Raw genomic sequence first — 16610 nt, forward strand, 5'->3', positions numbered from 1 at the left:
GGACTGATGCTGAAACTAAAGCTCCAATACTTTGGCCACCTGATGCAAAGAGCTGACTCATTTGAAAAGACCCTGATGCTGGGAAAGATTGAAGGCAAGAGGAGAAGGGGACGACAGAGGATGAGATGGTAGGATGGCATCACTGACTTGAAGGACACGAGTAAGCAAGCTCCGGAAGATGGTGGAGGACGGGGAAGCCTGGCCTGCTGCTGTCCATGGGGTCGCAAAGATTCAGACTCGACTGAGCAACTAACCGAACAACAACAAAGTAGCAGAAACATGAGGTGTCAGCAGACCCTTCTTGCAGACAGTTGGAACCTTACATCTAGAGTTCAGAAGAGCAGGCAGAACTAAGGATATAGATTTGATGCTAACAGTTGATAGCTGAGGCTGCAGCAAGTAGAACAGCTAGCCTATTTCAAGTTTTCCTAAATCACCACTTTGCTCATACTACCCCTCTATTCAAAATCCTTTAGTTGCTCTCAGAAGACCAGAGGCTCAAGTCTACGTCCTTTGTTTCTGTTGTCCATTATACCCCTCTGCAATTCAATTCCAGTTTTTACTTACTATGTGTTAGGTGACTGGTAGAAATAAAGATAAGACATGGTCACTGACCTGAAGGAATTTACAATTTATCTACTCTTTCAACTTTATCTTTAGACTCACCACTGCAACCATTCTGACCTCAGTTTCCAAACATACATTGCACATTCTTGCCTTTGTTCACCCATTTCCCCCTGGTGGAATATCTACCCTCCTCTAATTTAGAGCCTCCTTACAAGGCACAGCTGAAGTCTCACTTCCTCCTTTAAACCTTTCTGGCTATCCCAGCCACCTCTGGATGCCATTGTTTGTTTAATTTACCTGGCACCGAGCACACAAAATCTACTACTAGACATCTTTACATGCAAATCCCATTTCTCTATCTGAACTTTAGCTCCTTGGAGTCAAGAATTATGCTTCAAAATTTCTTTAAATAGCCAACATTTAGGACAACAGTAAGCACTTGCGAATACTCATTCATTTAACAATACATACTATGTGAGAGCCCACTACGTGCCGTTACATCTATATGGATACTTTATGATCAGACTAAGACATATTCTCAAATGATAATTAAAAGACTTTACAGCAGGGAGCAGAGATCTCCATTTGGATGCCCTTTCCACAGTCACAGCTTTTCTAAATTCTTCCTGCCACATCTTCACACCACTTAATGTGAACTCAAAGAAAATGGGCTAAAATGAAGATCAAGCGATTAAAATGTGCTTAGCAGTAATACAGAATGGCACCAGCCTTATATAATGATTCCTTTCCCTAGAAGTATGCAAGTCAACTTTGGGAGGTAAGAATGACTTGTATATTTATTGTGTCTATTCTCTGTCGGGCACTGTGTACAAGGCCTGTCTCATTTAGCATTTGACTTAATCTTCATAATTCTATCAAGCACACATTTTTTATCTTCATTTCATAGTTCAAATTGAGGTTCAAGGACACTTAATAAAAATTTGCCTGATGTCACATGGTTAGTGAGTAGTAGAAGTGAAATTCAAATCCAAGTCTGCCATGGACTTTTAACTGCCAAACTCTACCACCACTGTGAAATTATTAGAAGGCAACACAACACAGTCCTATATAATGAAGGGAAGAGGCGAGGTGCAAACTATAACTACACTAGGGATGCATGACAGGTAACAGTCACCAAAGGCTGGTGAAGACGCAGAATGTCTCAATGAGGACTGGGACTTGGGAATTTAGGGAAGTGACAACTAGAGACTTCAGGGCAAAATTAAAATTTTCATGTTGTTTCTTAGGAAAATCTGAACTTTGTTACTGATAATTCTTTGCACTACTGGGAATCAGAGAGTACAAGGCAGAAAGGCAAAAGTTAGGTAAAGAAACAAGCCAGGACTAAGCCTGGTGGCAAAAGAAAAGAGTCACAGAGATGAAAGGAAAGGTTTAGAAGGAGAAGGGAAGAATGAGAAAAACATAATAGCTTCTAGAGTCTTTAATGGAACACCACACTCAGAAAAAATAAAATACTTCACAGTTTCGAAGAGATACAGGGTTTGGACTTCCTTGGTGGTCCAGTGGTTAGGAATCCACCTGCCAATTCAGGGGACATGGGTTTGATCCCTGGTTCAGAAAGATTCCACATTCCATGGGCAAACAAGCTACAATTACAGAATCCTGCGTGCTTTAGAGCCAGTGCTCCACGACAAGACAAGTCACCACAATGAGCAGCCCAAGTACCACAACTAGAGAGTAGCCTCCACTTGCTGCAACTTGAGAAAGCCCATTCGCAGCAGCGAAGACCCAGCACATCCAAAAGTAAATAAATGAAGAAATACAGGGGTTAACAATCCTCAAAAAATCATCTTAAAGATAATTAAATTGAAGCCCAGGTTTAAGAGTTTAGATAAGGTTACAGAGGGGCAGAATCAGGTCTATAACTTGGATTTCCCAGCTGCCACTCTATGGCTTACTTTACAGGATACTCATCTCCCCTCTGTGAACCCAAGTCTCATCTATAAAGTTCTTCATAATGACTGTATGTTAGGGCCTATTTTAATCTACTTTTTAAATGAGGAAGCTGAGGCAGAGAAAGTTAAGCAGTAGAAAGTGAAGTGGTAGAGTAGAAGCCCCGTGCAGACAATGAGGCCAAAGTCCATTTTCTTAACTGTTAGGTCACATTGCTGCCGGGGGATTAAACGGAGGTGGATGAGCTGGGAGGACAATGTTTTTGCCTTGAAAATTTCAATGAAGATTCTAGCCTTCCTTATATTTTTCTGTTGATTACAGAAAAGGGGCCCTCATATCACTAAGCATTTTCAGATGTACAAGAGTCTTTCCTCTAGATCTCAGAGGAAATCTCAGCGATACCAGAAAGATAAAAAGCTAGACTCCGTGGCAATAACTGACTAAAACTGCTGCTCCTTGTGCCACAACCATTATTACAGTGCCACCTTTATTTCTGAGGAAGTACTTAATCTGGCAGTACTGGTCTATCCGTAGGCTTCCCTGGTGGCTCAGACGGTAAAGCGTCTGCCAGTCTATCAGTCAAAAGACAGGATCAGAACCCTAATCCTACTCCCTTTCTGAGATCTCCTCTTGATCAAACAACCAGCAATCTCAAATTTAGTGAAAAATCTGCTCATTTGGGTCACAATTTTGTTTTGCTTTAGAGACTAAGAGTACAAAACCAAAAGACATTAGTAGTATTATCAATCCAGTAGTTCCTAAACTTAGATTTCACAGTAAATGAGTAAATGTTCCAAAATAAATCAGAGAACCTAACATAAAGTTGTCAACTTTTTATTTTGCTAAGTAAAGTTATCTAAAAACAAACTACCACCTGACAATAATTCTTTCATAAAATAATGGACATTTTAACATCAAAAAAGTAAAAACGGCAATTTCAGAATAAAGAACAGTTCTTTAAGTAAGTTATGAAAAGCACACACTATATTTTCCTTATCTTATCCATTTTACTGGGAAATGATGACGATGCCTCCAACACCAGTCTGTACACCCTACAGTTTGGAAGCCAAGAAAACCTGTGGCCAAAAAGGCTAGGCCACTTGCTCAAGGTCATAGAACATTATTTAAACAAACTCCTCTCCTTTATCAAGAGATCTAAGCAACAAGACTCTTCCTAGCCTCCAAATCTTCTTGAGGTCCCCATCCCCAGAACACCTTCAAGCCTTTTTCCCTCCTCACATCTGGCAATAGAGTAAATAAGTGCAGGAGAATTAGCAATCAGCCCCAAAGAGGAAACCTGGGCCATGACTCCACCCTCCTCTCCTCCCACAATCCTGTCTGCTCCAAGGTAGACTCTGTAACCAACCAACTTCTCCTAAAATATGCCCTGGACTTTCAGAACGTAACTTAAAAGTGGTTTCCTGACTCAGACAGAAGCGTGAGCATGAATTCAGTCTCTATAAAAAAGTCCCACACCCAAAGCTTAGGCTCTTAACTGCCAGTCACTACAACTTTAAGAAGTTCCCCAGGAAGTCAGGAACCAGTGGTCTCTCCCACTGCACGTTTTAACAAGCCCAAAGGCTGTAAATGCCTCCAAGCCTTCTGAGTTCATGAGCTCCTGTGAGTCAGTGAGAGTAAAGACTATTTGGGACCCTCAGGCCCAGGCAAGGAAAAAAGAAACTTCACATACTAACCCATACAGCACATGCGGCAAACCAGGTGGGTGTTGAACTCGTGCTCATCTTGGTAACTGGGCCACATGTCGCCAGTGTCTGCTGACCCTGCCTAGAAGGAAGGTGTCCCAAAGAACCTCCAGCTAGGGGCCTGTGCACCCCCTGCAGCTCCTTAAAAAAGGCTGCGAAGTGAACAGAGACAGCCAGCCAAAGGGCCGTGCAATGAACAGAAAGAGAGACAGCAGAAGTTCGGAGAAGTGGCTCCACCCACCACTTCCTACTGACCTCCTCCCTCCCCTTGAGGTCAGAGAGGAAGCTCCTCCCTGGGGCACTTCCAAACTGGGTCCAGGTCTTCATGCAAAAGGCATCCTATTCAAAAGCAGCACCAGCTCAGTGTTTGCAGACCAACGGCAGCAGGCGAGGTGGGCACTTCGGGTGCAGAGAAGTCCAGCCGCATTAGTAAGTGAAGTAAGCCTGGTTAGGCAGAAGCCAGTCTCTGAGTTACTCTCCTCTTTCAGAGCAGAAGCTTATGACCCCATGAATCTGAGACAGTTGCAGGAGGGCCTGGGAGGTGAAATGGTTTACTGCCAAGTCAAACACAGGGTACCCAGTGCCTAGCCTGTTCCTAGGACTGGACTCTTCTCAGGCCAAATGTCTATATAAAATGTTAACCGACTGAAAAGCCCCCGCAGTGGGAGAGACCATCACGAAGCAAGACTATACGCTGTTCACTGCCAACAGATTCCTAGATTCTGAAGGGAGCTTCATGTCCCAACTTACAGCTGCCCAGAGTCAGAGTCTCTCCCCAATGATTCCACCTACTTTACAGAGTGAGCCCGGCCCCAGCCAGCCTCTAGGTAGATCTAATATAGCAGATCTCATCAGCGTCAAAAGTACTGTTGGCTTCCCGCTCCGTTCTTTCCCCTCCTCCATCCAGGAATGTCACCCCAAAGTCCCCTACCTCTTCCCAGACCCTCCCATTTGTCTCTGCAGTCAACGCACTTGATCAGCCGTGCCAGGAATCCTTTATCCTTAAGAGGAAGGCTGCTTGCTTGTTTGTCCAACTTGTTTTCGAGTCTTGGCTAATTGTGCCAGACACTGGAATGTTGAAGGAATACAATGAAGGGCTTTTTCATTCAGATGGCCCGGCCCATCACTGCTTCTTCACAATTCTGACCCAACCAGGAGGCTGAAAAAGCCAAGCCTCTGTCGCTGTCAGGACAGACGCTCCGATCTGTCCCCACACCACTCAGAAGGCCCCACTGCAGATAAGGGCCTAATCGCTGGCCCTCTGCTCTAGCTCCCTAAATAGAACAACTTCTTCAGGCTAATGCTACTTCCAATCCTGTTCCTGAAGACAGGGAGGGAGGGCCAGCACCCAGAAAAGCAAGTTTCCAGAGGTTAGCCCGAGAAACTACAAGTGGGAAATAAAAAGTAAACAAGTTTACCAAGCAGGTCACTCAGGATAAACAAGCCCTGTGACCTGCCTCAGTTCCCTGACAGCTTCCTAACCCTCTACAGGGTATCCCTCCCACCTGCAAACTAGCAATAATCCTGTTACTACTTACTAATAACAGGACTCACAGCTGACTTTGTCCCACCTTGACTAGGCTCCTAGTCACCCCAATAACCTGTGACAGCTCTACTCAGTTTGTTCCTCTTATTAGAGTCTTCTCAGTCTTGAAGGGAGGCTTCTCCTAGAATTTACCTTGTACTAGCAAAAGAAAAGCCTAAGAAATAGGGAAGAGAGACGAAAAGGGAACAAAGATTTCCTGATTCATATTTAGTAACCTTTTCCTTTATCAGATTTAAATTCCTTCAGTACAGGGGCTGTCTTTAGTTTTCATATCCCAGTCCCTCACACATTCAGAAGGCACTCAATAATCCAAGCTAAAATTAATTGAGCATCTATTGTAACTGTTAGTTCACATGCAATGTGCTAAAAACTTTAAACAAATATCATTTCATTTAATCCCAACAATTCTCTTGGGAAGGTGAACCAAAACCTGCCTTTTTCTCACTCCCCTGGGATCTAGGCAGAACTTATTTCCCTTGAAGGTACTAGAGACTGAGGAAAGTAAGAGAAAGCTGTGGGGACAAAGTCAGTCTAGCCAACAGGAGACAGGCCTTCCCTTTAGGATCCTAGAAGGTTCTGAGCCTCAAAACGGAATTCATTGCTGACAGGAAAGACAGGACCCTGATGGAGACAGCTCTTAATTAGCGGAGAAAACCAGCCGGTGTAATGATTACCCAGGTCGTCCCTACTCCTTTTTAGCGCATGTTTAGCCATTTCATAGCTCACAAGATGTGAGAGGCAGGAAAAGGTGAATCTGGCAGCTCCCTGCAGATTTGTTAAAATGTTGAATGGAAGGAAGAGATTCAAGCCAATATTTCCGTGGCTAGAAGTTATCTGAGAATTTATAGCTACTGGCTTTCTTACTAGCACAGAAAACTGAAGCTATTCATTTATTTCCCAAAACATCAAAATCACCCACTATTGAGGATAATAAAGCAAACACAGTCTTTCCTTCTAATGTGTGTGACAATGATTCATAATATATCACTAAGTTTTTATACATTTCCACATTGGCTTCTATAATATTTTTAAATTCCCAACTATAAAAACAAACATTTATAAATATAAATGTCCCAGGAGCCTACATGAAACTGCAATGTCTTCACTGATATCTTTTGGTTTTTTAAGTATAATAATGACAGCAAACAATTACACAGTCCTTACCATGTGTAGAATATATTCTAAGAACTAACTCAAAGCAATCATGAAGAATTATAAACCCCATTTTACGAATGAAGAAATAGAGGCCCATATAGATTACTGTCACTCTGCCAGCACGGCAGAGACAGGAGGAAAATACAGGCAGTTTAACCCCAGACTCTCAACAAGTTCTCAGTGACAATTCCATACTAGATGCAAGTATGGCCCAGATAATCACACTGTCAGAATTGCAGGACACTGGAGACTTCAGTCTTTTTTCTTCTCATGCCAATTAGAGATTTGAAGTCCAGAGGAATTAAGTGACTGTCTAATATCCATAGTAGTAGAAAGCACAAAAGCTAGGATTCAGAACCCAGATGTTCTGACTCCAAGTTCACTGGTCTTCCCACACACTGCACAACCTAGAAAAAAATAACTAAGGAAAGAAAAAGAGAAAGACTACATCTTGATTAAAACACCTAATGCTTTAGTTATTTCAGCAAAGATATATTAGGAATTTGACCATTTGTTTAAATATCTGCATATCCATTATATATCTGACCCTTTGTGACCCCATGGACTGTAGCTTGCCAGGCTCCTCTGTCCATGGAATTTCCAGGCAAGAATACTGGTGTGGGTTGCCACTTCCTTCTCCAGGAGATCTTCCCAACCTAGGGATTGAACCTGAGTCTCCAGCATTGCAGGCAGATTTTTTACCATCTGAGCCATCAGGGAGGCCTCTAATAAAATGTTAGCTAATACAAGTGGATGCAGCACAGCCTAGTCATAAAGAATCATAATTCGAAGCAATCTTGGACTTCCCTGGTGGTACAGTGGATAAGAATTCACCTGCCAGTGCAGGGGACATGGGTTCAATTTCTCATTTGGGAAAATACCACATGCCACAGAGCAACTAAGCCTGTTCACCACACGCTAAGGGTTGCTGAGCCTGCACTCTAGAGCCCACAGGCTGCGACTACTGAAGTACATGTGCCCTACAGCCTGTGCTCTGCAACAAAAACAGCCACCACGATGAGAGGCCCGCATAGCCCAATGAAGAGTGGCACCTGCTCACCGCAACTAGAGAAAGCCCGTGCGCAGCAACAAAGACCCGGCACAGCCAAAAAAATAAAATAAAATAATTATAAAAAAGTACTTAAAAGGTACTAAAAAAAAAAAAAATTTAAAGCAATCTCAAAAGCCTATACCAAATCTCATAGGACAAAATTTCATTAGAATGTCTAAGTCTTATGCTGAAGTTCTAGAAAACCAAAGGAACAGCAATCTTGAAGGAGTGACAACAGTTCACGCACAGGGTTTGGTCATTTTATAACTTAGGTTTAATGAGACTCAACAGTGTAATGGAGCAGCTTAAAAAAAAGTCATGGTACAATTCTACATTGTACTTCATATGGTCCAGATTCAGGAATTATAGCTGGTCCTTCTAGTAGGATGCTGGAAATGGAAAAAACCTTAAGAGATTGGATTGTCAACTCTTTCATTTTACAGAGAAAGAAAACAAGACCGTAGGGGGAAATCTGTCCTTTCACAAACATAAAGTTCAAAAGTTCTTCTCAAGTATATAAATAAATCCCTTTTCCTGTTTACACTACCACCATATGGATATTAATAAGCTAAGGCACAGGGCAACTCTATACTGTTCAGTTATCCTATACTAAGCACCCACCTCAGGCCTCATGTCAAGCTCAGCAAAGCCCTGTAAATATACAAATGAAGCAGGCACGGTTCCCACTACAGCTTAATCTGATGCTATCTTAATTCCTTCATTTATTCGTTCAAGTAACATTCACTGACATCTATTCTGTCACAGACATTTAAGACACCGAGATGAGTAAGAGTTCCTCTTCTTAAAGATCTTACAGTCTAACAGAATCTAACTAGTGGGCAGAGAACCAAGCTAGAAGAGATGACAACACAGGTTTGAATAAGAAGTATTAACAGAATGCTACTGGAGCACAGAAGAGGAGCTTTTATTCCAGTCAAGGAAGGCTCTCCAGAAGTGATAACCACTTACCTTGAATGACAAGTATTACGTTGTCCAGTTAAAAAGAAGATACAGGCATTTCAGGTAGATGTCTACAAGTTTTAAATGATGTTTCAGGACTGAGTGCTTATAGGGCCAAGACAGGAAGTAAAACTAGTGAAACAGGCAATGGGCAGATCATGAAAACCCTTTTATCTCCTGCTAAAAAGTTTGAACTTTCTTTCAAAAGCAGAAAGAAAGCTTTAATAGATTTTCAGCAGGAGAGTGACATAGACAGCTCTGTAGTTTAGAAAGATCATTCTAGCTGCAGTTAGAAGACAGAGGGGGTAGAGGATATAGAGAATGGGTAAAATAGATTGTTTCAACAGTCCCAGACAGGAAAAATGAAGATGTAAGCTAAAACAGTAGGAAGTGTGGGAAACAAGACGATATGTGAATGCAAGTGTAGACACGGTGTACTGAAAACGATGTAAAATTCCAAGTACTCAGTGAGTGCCAAATTCCGTCTTACAGGTATTATATGGCTTCAGTAGAAACTGTGTCTTCCTGTTCTCGTTTACATCTGCTGAAGACATGTTGACTTGGGAACTTGACTGTAAAAGTCATGTACATATATAACAGTGTCTCACCAATATACTCCTAACACCTAGAAAAAATAATGAAGGAAAGCTAAGGAATAGTAATCAAACATGCCTTCCCCATGTTTCTGCTGTACTTCCTTCACCTCTCTATACACACACATGACCACCACATTTTCAAAGCAAAAAATACTTTAACTGTCCAAAGGGAATGCTAAAATGACAAGGAGTTAGGAAATTTAATTGCATGTAGTAATGGAAAGAGAATTCTTTAGGCTGGTGAAGACAGCTTAAGTATAAGCAAGCCTGACAACTAGAAGAGGAAATACAGGTATTTTTATGATGCAGTTACATCCTGATAAACCCAGCATAGGTTAAAAATATCCTAAGCCAAGGCTTTCCTGGTGGCTCAGTGGTAAAGAATCCGTCTGCCAATGCAGGAGACATGGGTTCGATCGCTGATCCAGGAAGAGCCCACATGCCACAGAACAGCTAAGCCTGTGCACTACTTGCTCTAGAGCTCGTGAGCCACAACTACTGAGCTCATGTGTTGCAACGACTGTAGCCTTCGCACCTAGAGCCTGTGCTCCGCAACGAGAAGCTACCGCAATGAGAAGCCCATACACCAGAACTAGAGAGCAGCCCCCACTTGCTGCAGCTAAAGAAAAGCCCACACAGCAACGAAGACCCAGCACAGCCAAAAATAAATAAAAACTGCGGGGGCGCGGGGGGATCCTAAGTCAAAAATGCATTTGATATGGCTAACCGTTTTATATATCCAAACAACATCATTTCGCTGAGCCTACCTTAAAAGTGCACAGAACATTTACATTAGCCTACAGCTGGGCAAAATCATCTAGCACAAAGCCTATTTTATAACGAAGTGCTGGATATCTCATGGAATTTACTGAATACCATACTGAGCATGAAAAACAATGACTGTGTGGGTACAGAATCATTGTATCGGTTGTTTACACTCATGAGCATGTGGCTGAATGAGCCCTGTGGCTGCTGCCAGTGCCCAGCATCAGGAGAGAGCGTGCACTGCCTGCCGCCAGCCCAGGAAAAGATCGAATTCAGACGACGATTCCCACTGAGTGCATACTGCTTTCCACCGCTGTTAAAACTGAAAAATCTATCGACCCATCAGACAGCTGGGGACTGTGTGTATACTTGATCTTTGCCAGGCAGAATTTGGCTGATGGGCATAAGTTTAGTTCAGTTCAGTTCAGTCGTTCAGTCATGTCCGACTCTTTGTGATCCCATGAATCGCAGCACACCAGGCCTCCCTGTCCATCAAGTCAGTGATGCCATCCAGCCATCTCATCCTCTGTCGTCCCCTTCTCCTCCTGCCCCCAATCCCTCCCAGCATCAGAGTCTTTTCCAATGAGTCAACTCTTCGCATGAGGTGGCCAAAGTACTGGAGTTTCAGCTTTAGCATCATTCCTTCCAAAGAAATCCCAAGGCTGATCTCCTTCAGAATGGACTGGTTGGATCTCCTTGCAGTCCAAGGGACTCTCAAGAGTCTTCTCCAACACCACACTTCAAAAGCATCAATTCTTTGGTGCTCAGCCTTCTTCACAGTCCAACTCTCACATCCATACACGACCACTGGAAAAACCATAGCCTTGACTAGACGGACCTTTGTTGGCAAAGTAATGTCTCTGCTTTTGAATATGCTATCTAGGTTGGTCATAACTTTCCTTCCAAGGAGTAAGCGTCTTTTAATTTCATGGCTGCAGTCACCATCTGCAGTGATTTTGGAGCCCCAAAAAATAAAGTCTGACACTGTTTCCACTGTTTCCCCATCTATTTCCCATGAAGTGATGGGACCGGATGCCGTGATCTTCGTTTTCTGAATGTTGAGCTTTAAGCCAACTTCTCCTTCACCTTCATCAAGAGGCTTTTTAGTTCCTCTTCACTTTCTGCCATAGGGGTGGTGTCATCTGCATATCTGAGGTTATTGATATTTCTCCCGGCAATCTTGATTCCAGGGCATAAGTTACAAAGAGGCAACTTTCAGCTTAAAAAAGAACTCTACTACCAACAGAATGAATAGTCCATAGGTTGTATGTTCTACAATCAAGAGACCTTCAAGCAAAAGGAGTAACTTCTGACAAGGGCAGGACTAAGTAAGAAGTTGGGCTGGTTAATAGGCAAGGTCCCTTTCAACTCTAAGAGCAATACAGAATATGTGATCAACTTTAAGAATGGAAGAAATGAGAAATGTACACAAGCACAATGAAGATTTACTCAAGTACCGTATCTTAGAACTCTAGCACTAAGGAGCCCAGTGATTTCAACTGAAAGAGCAGAAACTGTTCAAACAAATCTTGTATGGAACTCAACATATATAACATGTAATTTCAGTATTTAATAGCATGACTCAATTTTACAGATTCAAATTTATAGTACTTATTTAAAGCCAAATGACTTAACCAATCAAGTAATTTTGATTGAAATTAGAGATTACTTAATTACAGTTATATCAGCCTCAGCATCTTATTAATTTCTGTGGTGTATTTTACTGCAGGGAACCTTTTTTTTTTAACTGCTTTATACAAATAGAAACAAATAGTAACAGTTTCAGTTTGCCCCTAATCTCAGGATATTATTCAACTAAATCGATACAAGAGCATGAAGGAATAACAGAAATATTATTTCAAAGTTAAACGCCTTCAATATTTAAAAACTATGTACATTCTTATAATATGTAGATACGATTAGAAAAGTGGGGCAAGGAGCACAGAAACTGGTAGTCCACTAAGCCAGTATTACAATGTGATCACTTAATGATGGACGTGTCACCCACTCACTGTTACAACTGAGCATCTGAGACTTGCCTAATGTTTATTAAGCACAGGACTCATGTTCTGCAGTGCGTTCTGCAATACTGTACACACTTGGTATTAGCGGAGGAAGGAAAAAAAAAGACCAGACTAGAAGACGTAATCGTCACCTTTTTAATCAAGAATACATTCATAAGCACTATAAGTATATACACAGAAATGGGGGAGAAACTTTATTCTGGTGATGTCCAACTGGCAGATAGTACATTAGAGTACACATGTAATTTTAAAATACATTTTAATAGATAAAATACATCTTAAAATTTAAATTAAAATGGGTTCAGAATCTCCAAAGTAATTCTGTGAAAGTTTTAGAATTCATATTCTCCAACTGAAAAAAACCACCACTCTAATTTTATGGATAAACTGAACATAGCATATTCCCAATATAACTAATAGGCACTAGAATCAAAGTTGTTTCATAAAAATAAAAAGCTTTTACAGTGTATTTTTCTTCTTTTTACTACAGCTGTTTGTGAAACTAGTATTTCTAAAACATAAAGAAGCACTTCAAAGATAGGGCTATGACTTCTAAGTTCAAGAGCAAATCCTATACTGAGGATAAACTTCTTAAAATGTTAAGCAACTAGTGGTTGAGAAATGCCATTACCATCATGCACAGAAAAATGAAAATGAAAGCATCAGCCTTCACTTAGATAATATTTACTTTCTCATCACATACGATATAGCATATAGGGCCAAATAACTCATGCCTGCCTACTCCTTTCTTTATAAGCTCAAACACAGGCTTACATATCAGGAAAGCCACTTTGGGCTACCCTCTAAAACAAACTACTACACAAGTGAACACATTTCCAAATGTCTGTCTCCTTTTGCTGATACAGATGCACACTGGGATCTGAATATTTAGTCATAAGCTTTTCTAGGACTTACTGGAAAAAGACACTGGGAATGACTGAATCTAATTCTGCCAAGCATTCATGAAATTCTGATAGTTTCCTAAGTAATAAGTCATCAAATCTGCATCTTAATTGTAAATATAAAGTAACAGGTGTCTCAATAGGTTGGCTTGAAGGCAGTAAGCGGGTCACAAAGACAGTAAGTGCTAAAGGCACTGAGATCCAAGAGTGTAGCCAGCAAAAGCCAGACTGTATCAGCCCTCAACTGTGGACACTTAGAATCCGCTAAACACAGGGCTGATCCCAGCACTGGGCATTTAGAAGCCAAAGGAATATAATGCAGCAAATAGTAATTCGGGAAGAAAGAGGGGTCTGCTACCACTCAAGAACAAAATGAATAAAATTTTAATATCAGGATCTGAATATTCACCTGGGGAAAAGAACAGCTAACTTCCTTGCATTGAACAGGATGCATGATGGCTTGGGTACACATTGTGTAAACTGTGTAGCTGCCTGAGGGGAAAAGAACAGTTTCAATCCTACCAAAGAGAACAGAGGCGTCCCTGTGTTCCCAGATGCACCTCGGCAAGGACAACCTGCCACCCTTTCCTCTCACTGACCTCTTCTCCTCTGCCTTTTCTCACCCAAATAATTAGCAAATCCAGAAACTTCTCTAATCCCACAAGTTCTCCCATATTTATACCTGGAGGAGGGTGACAGAGTTACTCTATGCTTTTGGTTAAAAAAAAAAAAAAAAAAACAGATCCAAAAACTACTCTGAGACTGAGAAAGTAAGGAATGGAAGGGCTTGATTCTCTGAGGAAGGAACAAGTCAGCAGAGTTGCCACTTCCCTCAGCCTCGAGCCCAGACATCACCTCATCCTACCAGCACCGCCTCACCAGACAAGCCTCACAGAGCAAGAAAGGGCCCAGTCCTAAACTGGTCCCGGCACAGCCCGGTATCCTCAGCAGGTCCCCCACACACTCAGGTCTGATGGCCCACAGGCTGTGCTGGCCCTTTAAGGAAAGCAAGTGGGAAGACCTCTGTCATCCACCCCACCCCCAAAAGCCCCACAGCAGATTCCAAGAAGCACTGGGCACCGTTACCTGCTCTGCCTCTGGCACATCTTTTCCAGTATAAAACACCGGCAACTCCAAGAACGTGAGTCAAAATAAAGATGGTTGGTGGCAAATAAGAGGCATCTAAGAGAGGCATTTCCAGGCCCGTCCTTCCTCCTCCCCTGAGTCAGCCACAAGCCCACAGCTCGGCGCAGCCTCTGAATGCCTTTCTCCTGAGGTTACCGCCGTCCTGTACTATCAGCAGAGGCAGAGGCCCCGCAGCTCAGGGTTGTCAGAAACTTCCTGGCGGCTTCTCCCCCATCTCGCACGCAGTAGCAGACGGGACTAAAACTCCACAGTGTGTCTCAGACAAAGCCCAGGAAACAACTGGCCAGAGGGGGAGGGGAGAGGGAAGGAGGAACCAGGAGAGCAAAAAGGGGCGGCTAAGCTGGTGCTGAGCTGACTCAAACGCTATCTTTGGCATCCTCTGTTCAGCTTAAACAAACAAGCCTCAGACCCTTCTACAAGATGGGAGGCTGTCAGAGGACGTCACACTCTTAACTTTCCATTCCCAGCCTGGCTGGGATGCAGCCAGAAGAAAAAAGTCACAGCAGCACCAGGGAACCACTAGCAGGGAGGAGGTAAAGTACAGAAGGATGTTTAAGTGTCCGCAAGTTCCCTGGCACAGTGGGTGGGCAATCCTTCCACACCCACAATCCGGGAGGAAGAGGCAAGGGATCCGAACATCACTACAGAGAGGATGACATGCAGATCAAGCTCCATGAAACAGACCTCACATCAAGCATGCTGACGATCAGCAAGGAGAGCAAAACTGCTCCACAAGTGTGTTTTCCAAGAGGTGAAAAATCTACCTGATTTCTACTAGCTGCCCAAGGGGACAGCAGGATGCTCAACGACAGCAGAGAACAGTGCCTTTCATGAAACTAAGACCTGCTTGCAAATGAAAACCTGAAACGGACATTGTAGCAGTAGTTGAAAACATTTTAACATATACACACCTGTAGAATGACTAAAACCAAGTCCTGGCAAGATGTAAAGCAAGCAGAACTCTCATATATTGCTGGTGGGGATGAAATTGGCCACTCCGGAAATTACTCGAGAAAACAGTCACACACATACTAGAATGACCAAACAATGTAAGTCCCAGGTGCTGACTCAAGGAAAATGAAAACATGTGTCCACACGAAAACCTGCACATAAATGTTTATAGCAGCTTCATTCAAAATAACTAAAACCTGAAAACAACCCGAATGTCCATCAACTGGTGAACGAATAATCTGTGGTGCATCCATACAAGGGACTACAACACAGCAATACAAAAGGAACATACTCCTGATACAACAGCATGGATGAGTCTCAAGAGTATCAAGCTACATTAAAGAAGCCAAATGCAAAATCACGCATACTGTGTGATTTCACTAGAAAAGCAAACTATAAGAGCAGAAATCAGATAAGTGGTTGCCAGGGGCATGGGGTGAGGGAAGGGAACAGAATACAAAGGAGGAACACAAGGAAATGGAAATATTCTATATGCTGATGGTGATGATGGTTCCATTGCTATATACATTTGTCAAAACTCACAACATTGCAGTCCTAAATGGATGGATTTTATCGTATGTAAATTATATTTTTAATTAATTTTTTATGTTGGCTGTGCTGGCTCTTCATTGAGGTGCTTGGGCTTTCTCCAGGTGCAGTTCATGGGCTTCTCTTGCTGTGGAGCACGGGCTCTAGAAAGCGCAGGCTCAGCAGTTGTGACACGCAGGCTTAGTTGCCCCGTGGCACGTGGGATCTTAGTTCCCTGATCACGGATCGAACCCATGTGCCCTGCATTGGAAGGTGGATTCTTCACCACTGGATCACCAGGGAAGTCCCTAAATTATATTTCAATAAACCTAAGAAACACATTCGAAGGCTAGAAAGAAGTCTGCCCAATCCAAGCTGCACATGCAAAGTTCTTGCAGTGCCCCCTCTTCATCTACTTTCCTATGAAGAGATACTTTATAAAATGGAGTGTGGACACACAAAAACACAGACGACCCAACAGCTAAGAGTACATCTAACATCCAGGATCCTTCACTCGGAGAAGGGTTACAACCTCTTTTTTCTATCAAACTAGCTCTTTATGTCTACAGTGCCTTTTCAACTACAGTATATAAACATGCTGTGTTACCACAAAAAAGTTTTAAAAATGCAAACTGCTTTAATATCTGTAAACTTATCCCCTCTTTTTTTAATAAAAGGGAAGGGTTTTTATGTTTGCACAATCTACTAACCAGAAAGGTTAATAAAGGGCCTTTAATGGGGGAACTAATACAATATGAATGCCTTAATCTGGTGTCAAGATCATCTACAATTTTATGCTAAC

The 16610-nt window shown here is 42.3% G+C and overlaps 1 protein-coding gene across 3 annotated transcripts in view; it reads right to left on the minus strand.

Annotated features, from left to right (window-relative positions):
- MACF1 (microtubule actin crosslinking factor 1) overlaps positions 1 to 16610 on the minus strand; it is a 320564-nt gene that overhangs the window by 219637 nt on the left and 84317 nt on the right. The window contains exon 1 of one of the 3 annotated variants that reach the window (XM_055586318.1): positions 14270 to 14727. The exons of 1 other annotated variant lie outside the window; for it this stretch is intronic. In XM_055586318.1, coding sequence (XP_055442293.1) covers positions 14270 to 14378 — 109 coding nt within the window. In that variant the 5' untranslated portion in view covers positions 14379 to 14727. Of the gene's footprint in view, positions 1 to 4175; positions 4774 to 14269; positions 14728 to 16610 lie in introns of those variants that run through there. One more of the 3 variants, XM_055586320.1, reaches the window with a different exon arrangement.

The sequence above is a fragment of the Bubalus kerabau genome, chromosome 6, assembly GCF_029407905.1.
Source record: "Bubalus kerabau isolate K-KA32 ecotype Philippines breed swamp buffalo chromosome 6, PCC_UOA_SB_1v2, whole genome shotgun sequence".
NCBI lineage: Eukaryota > Metazoa > Chordata > Mammalia > Artiodactyla > Bovidae > Bubalus > Bubalus kerabau.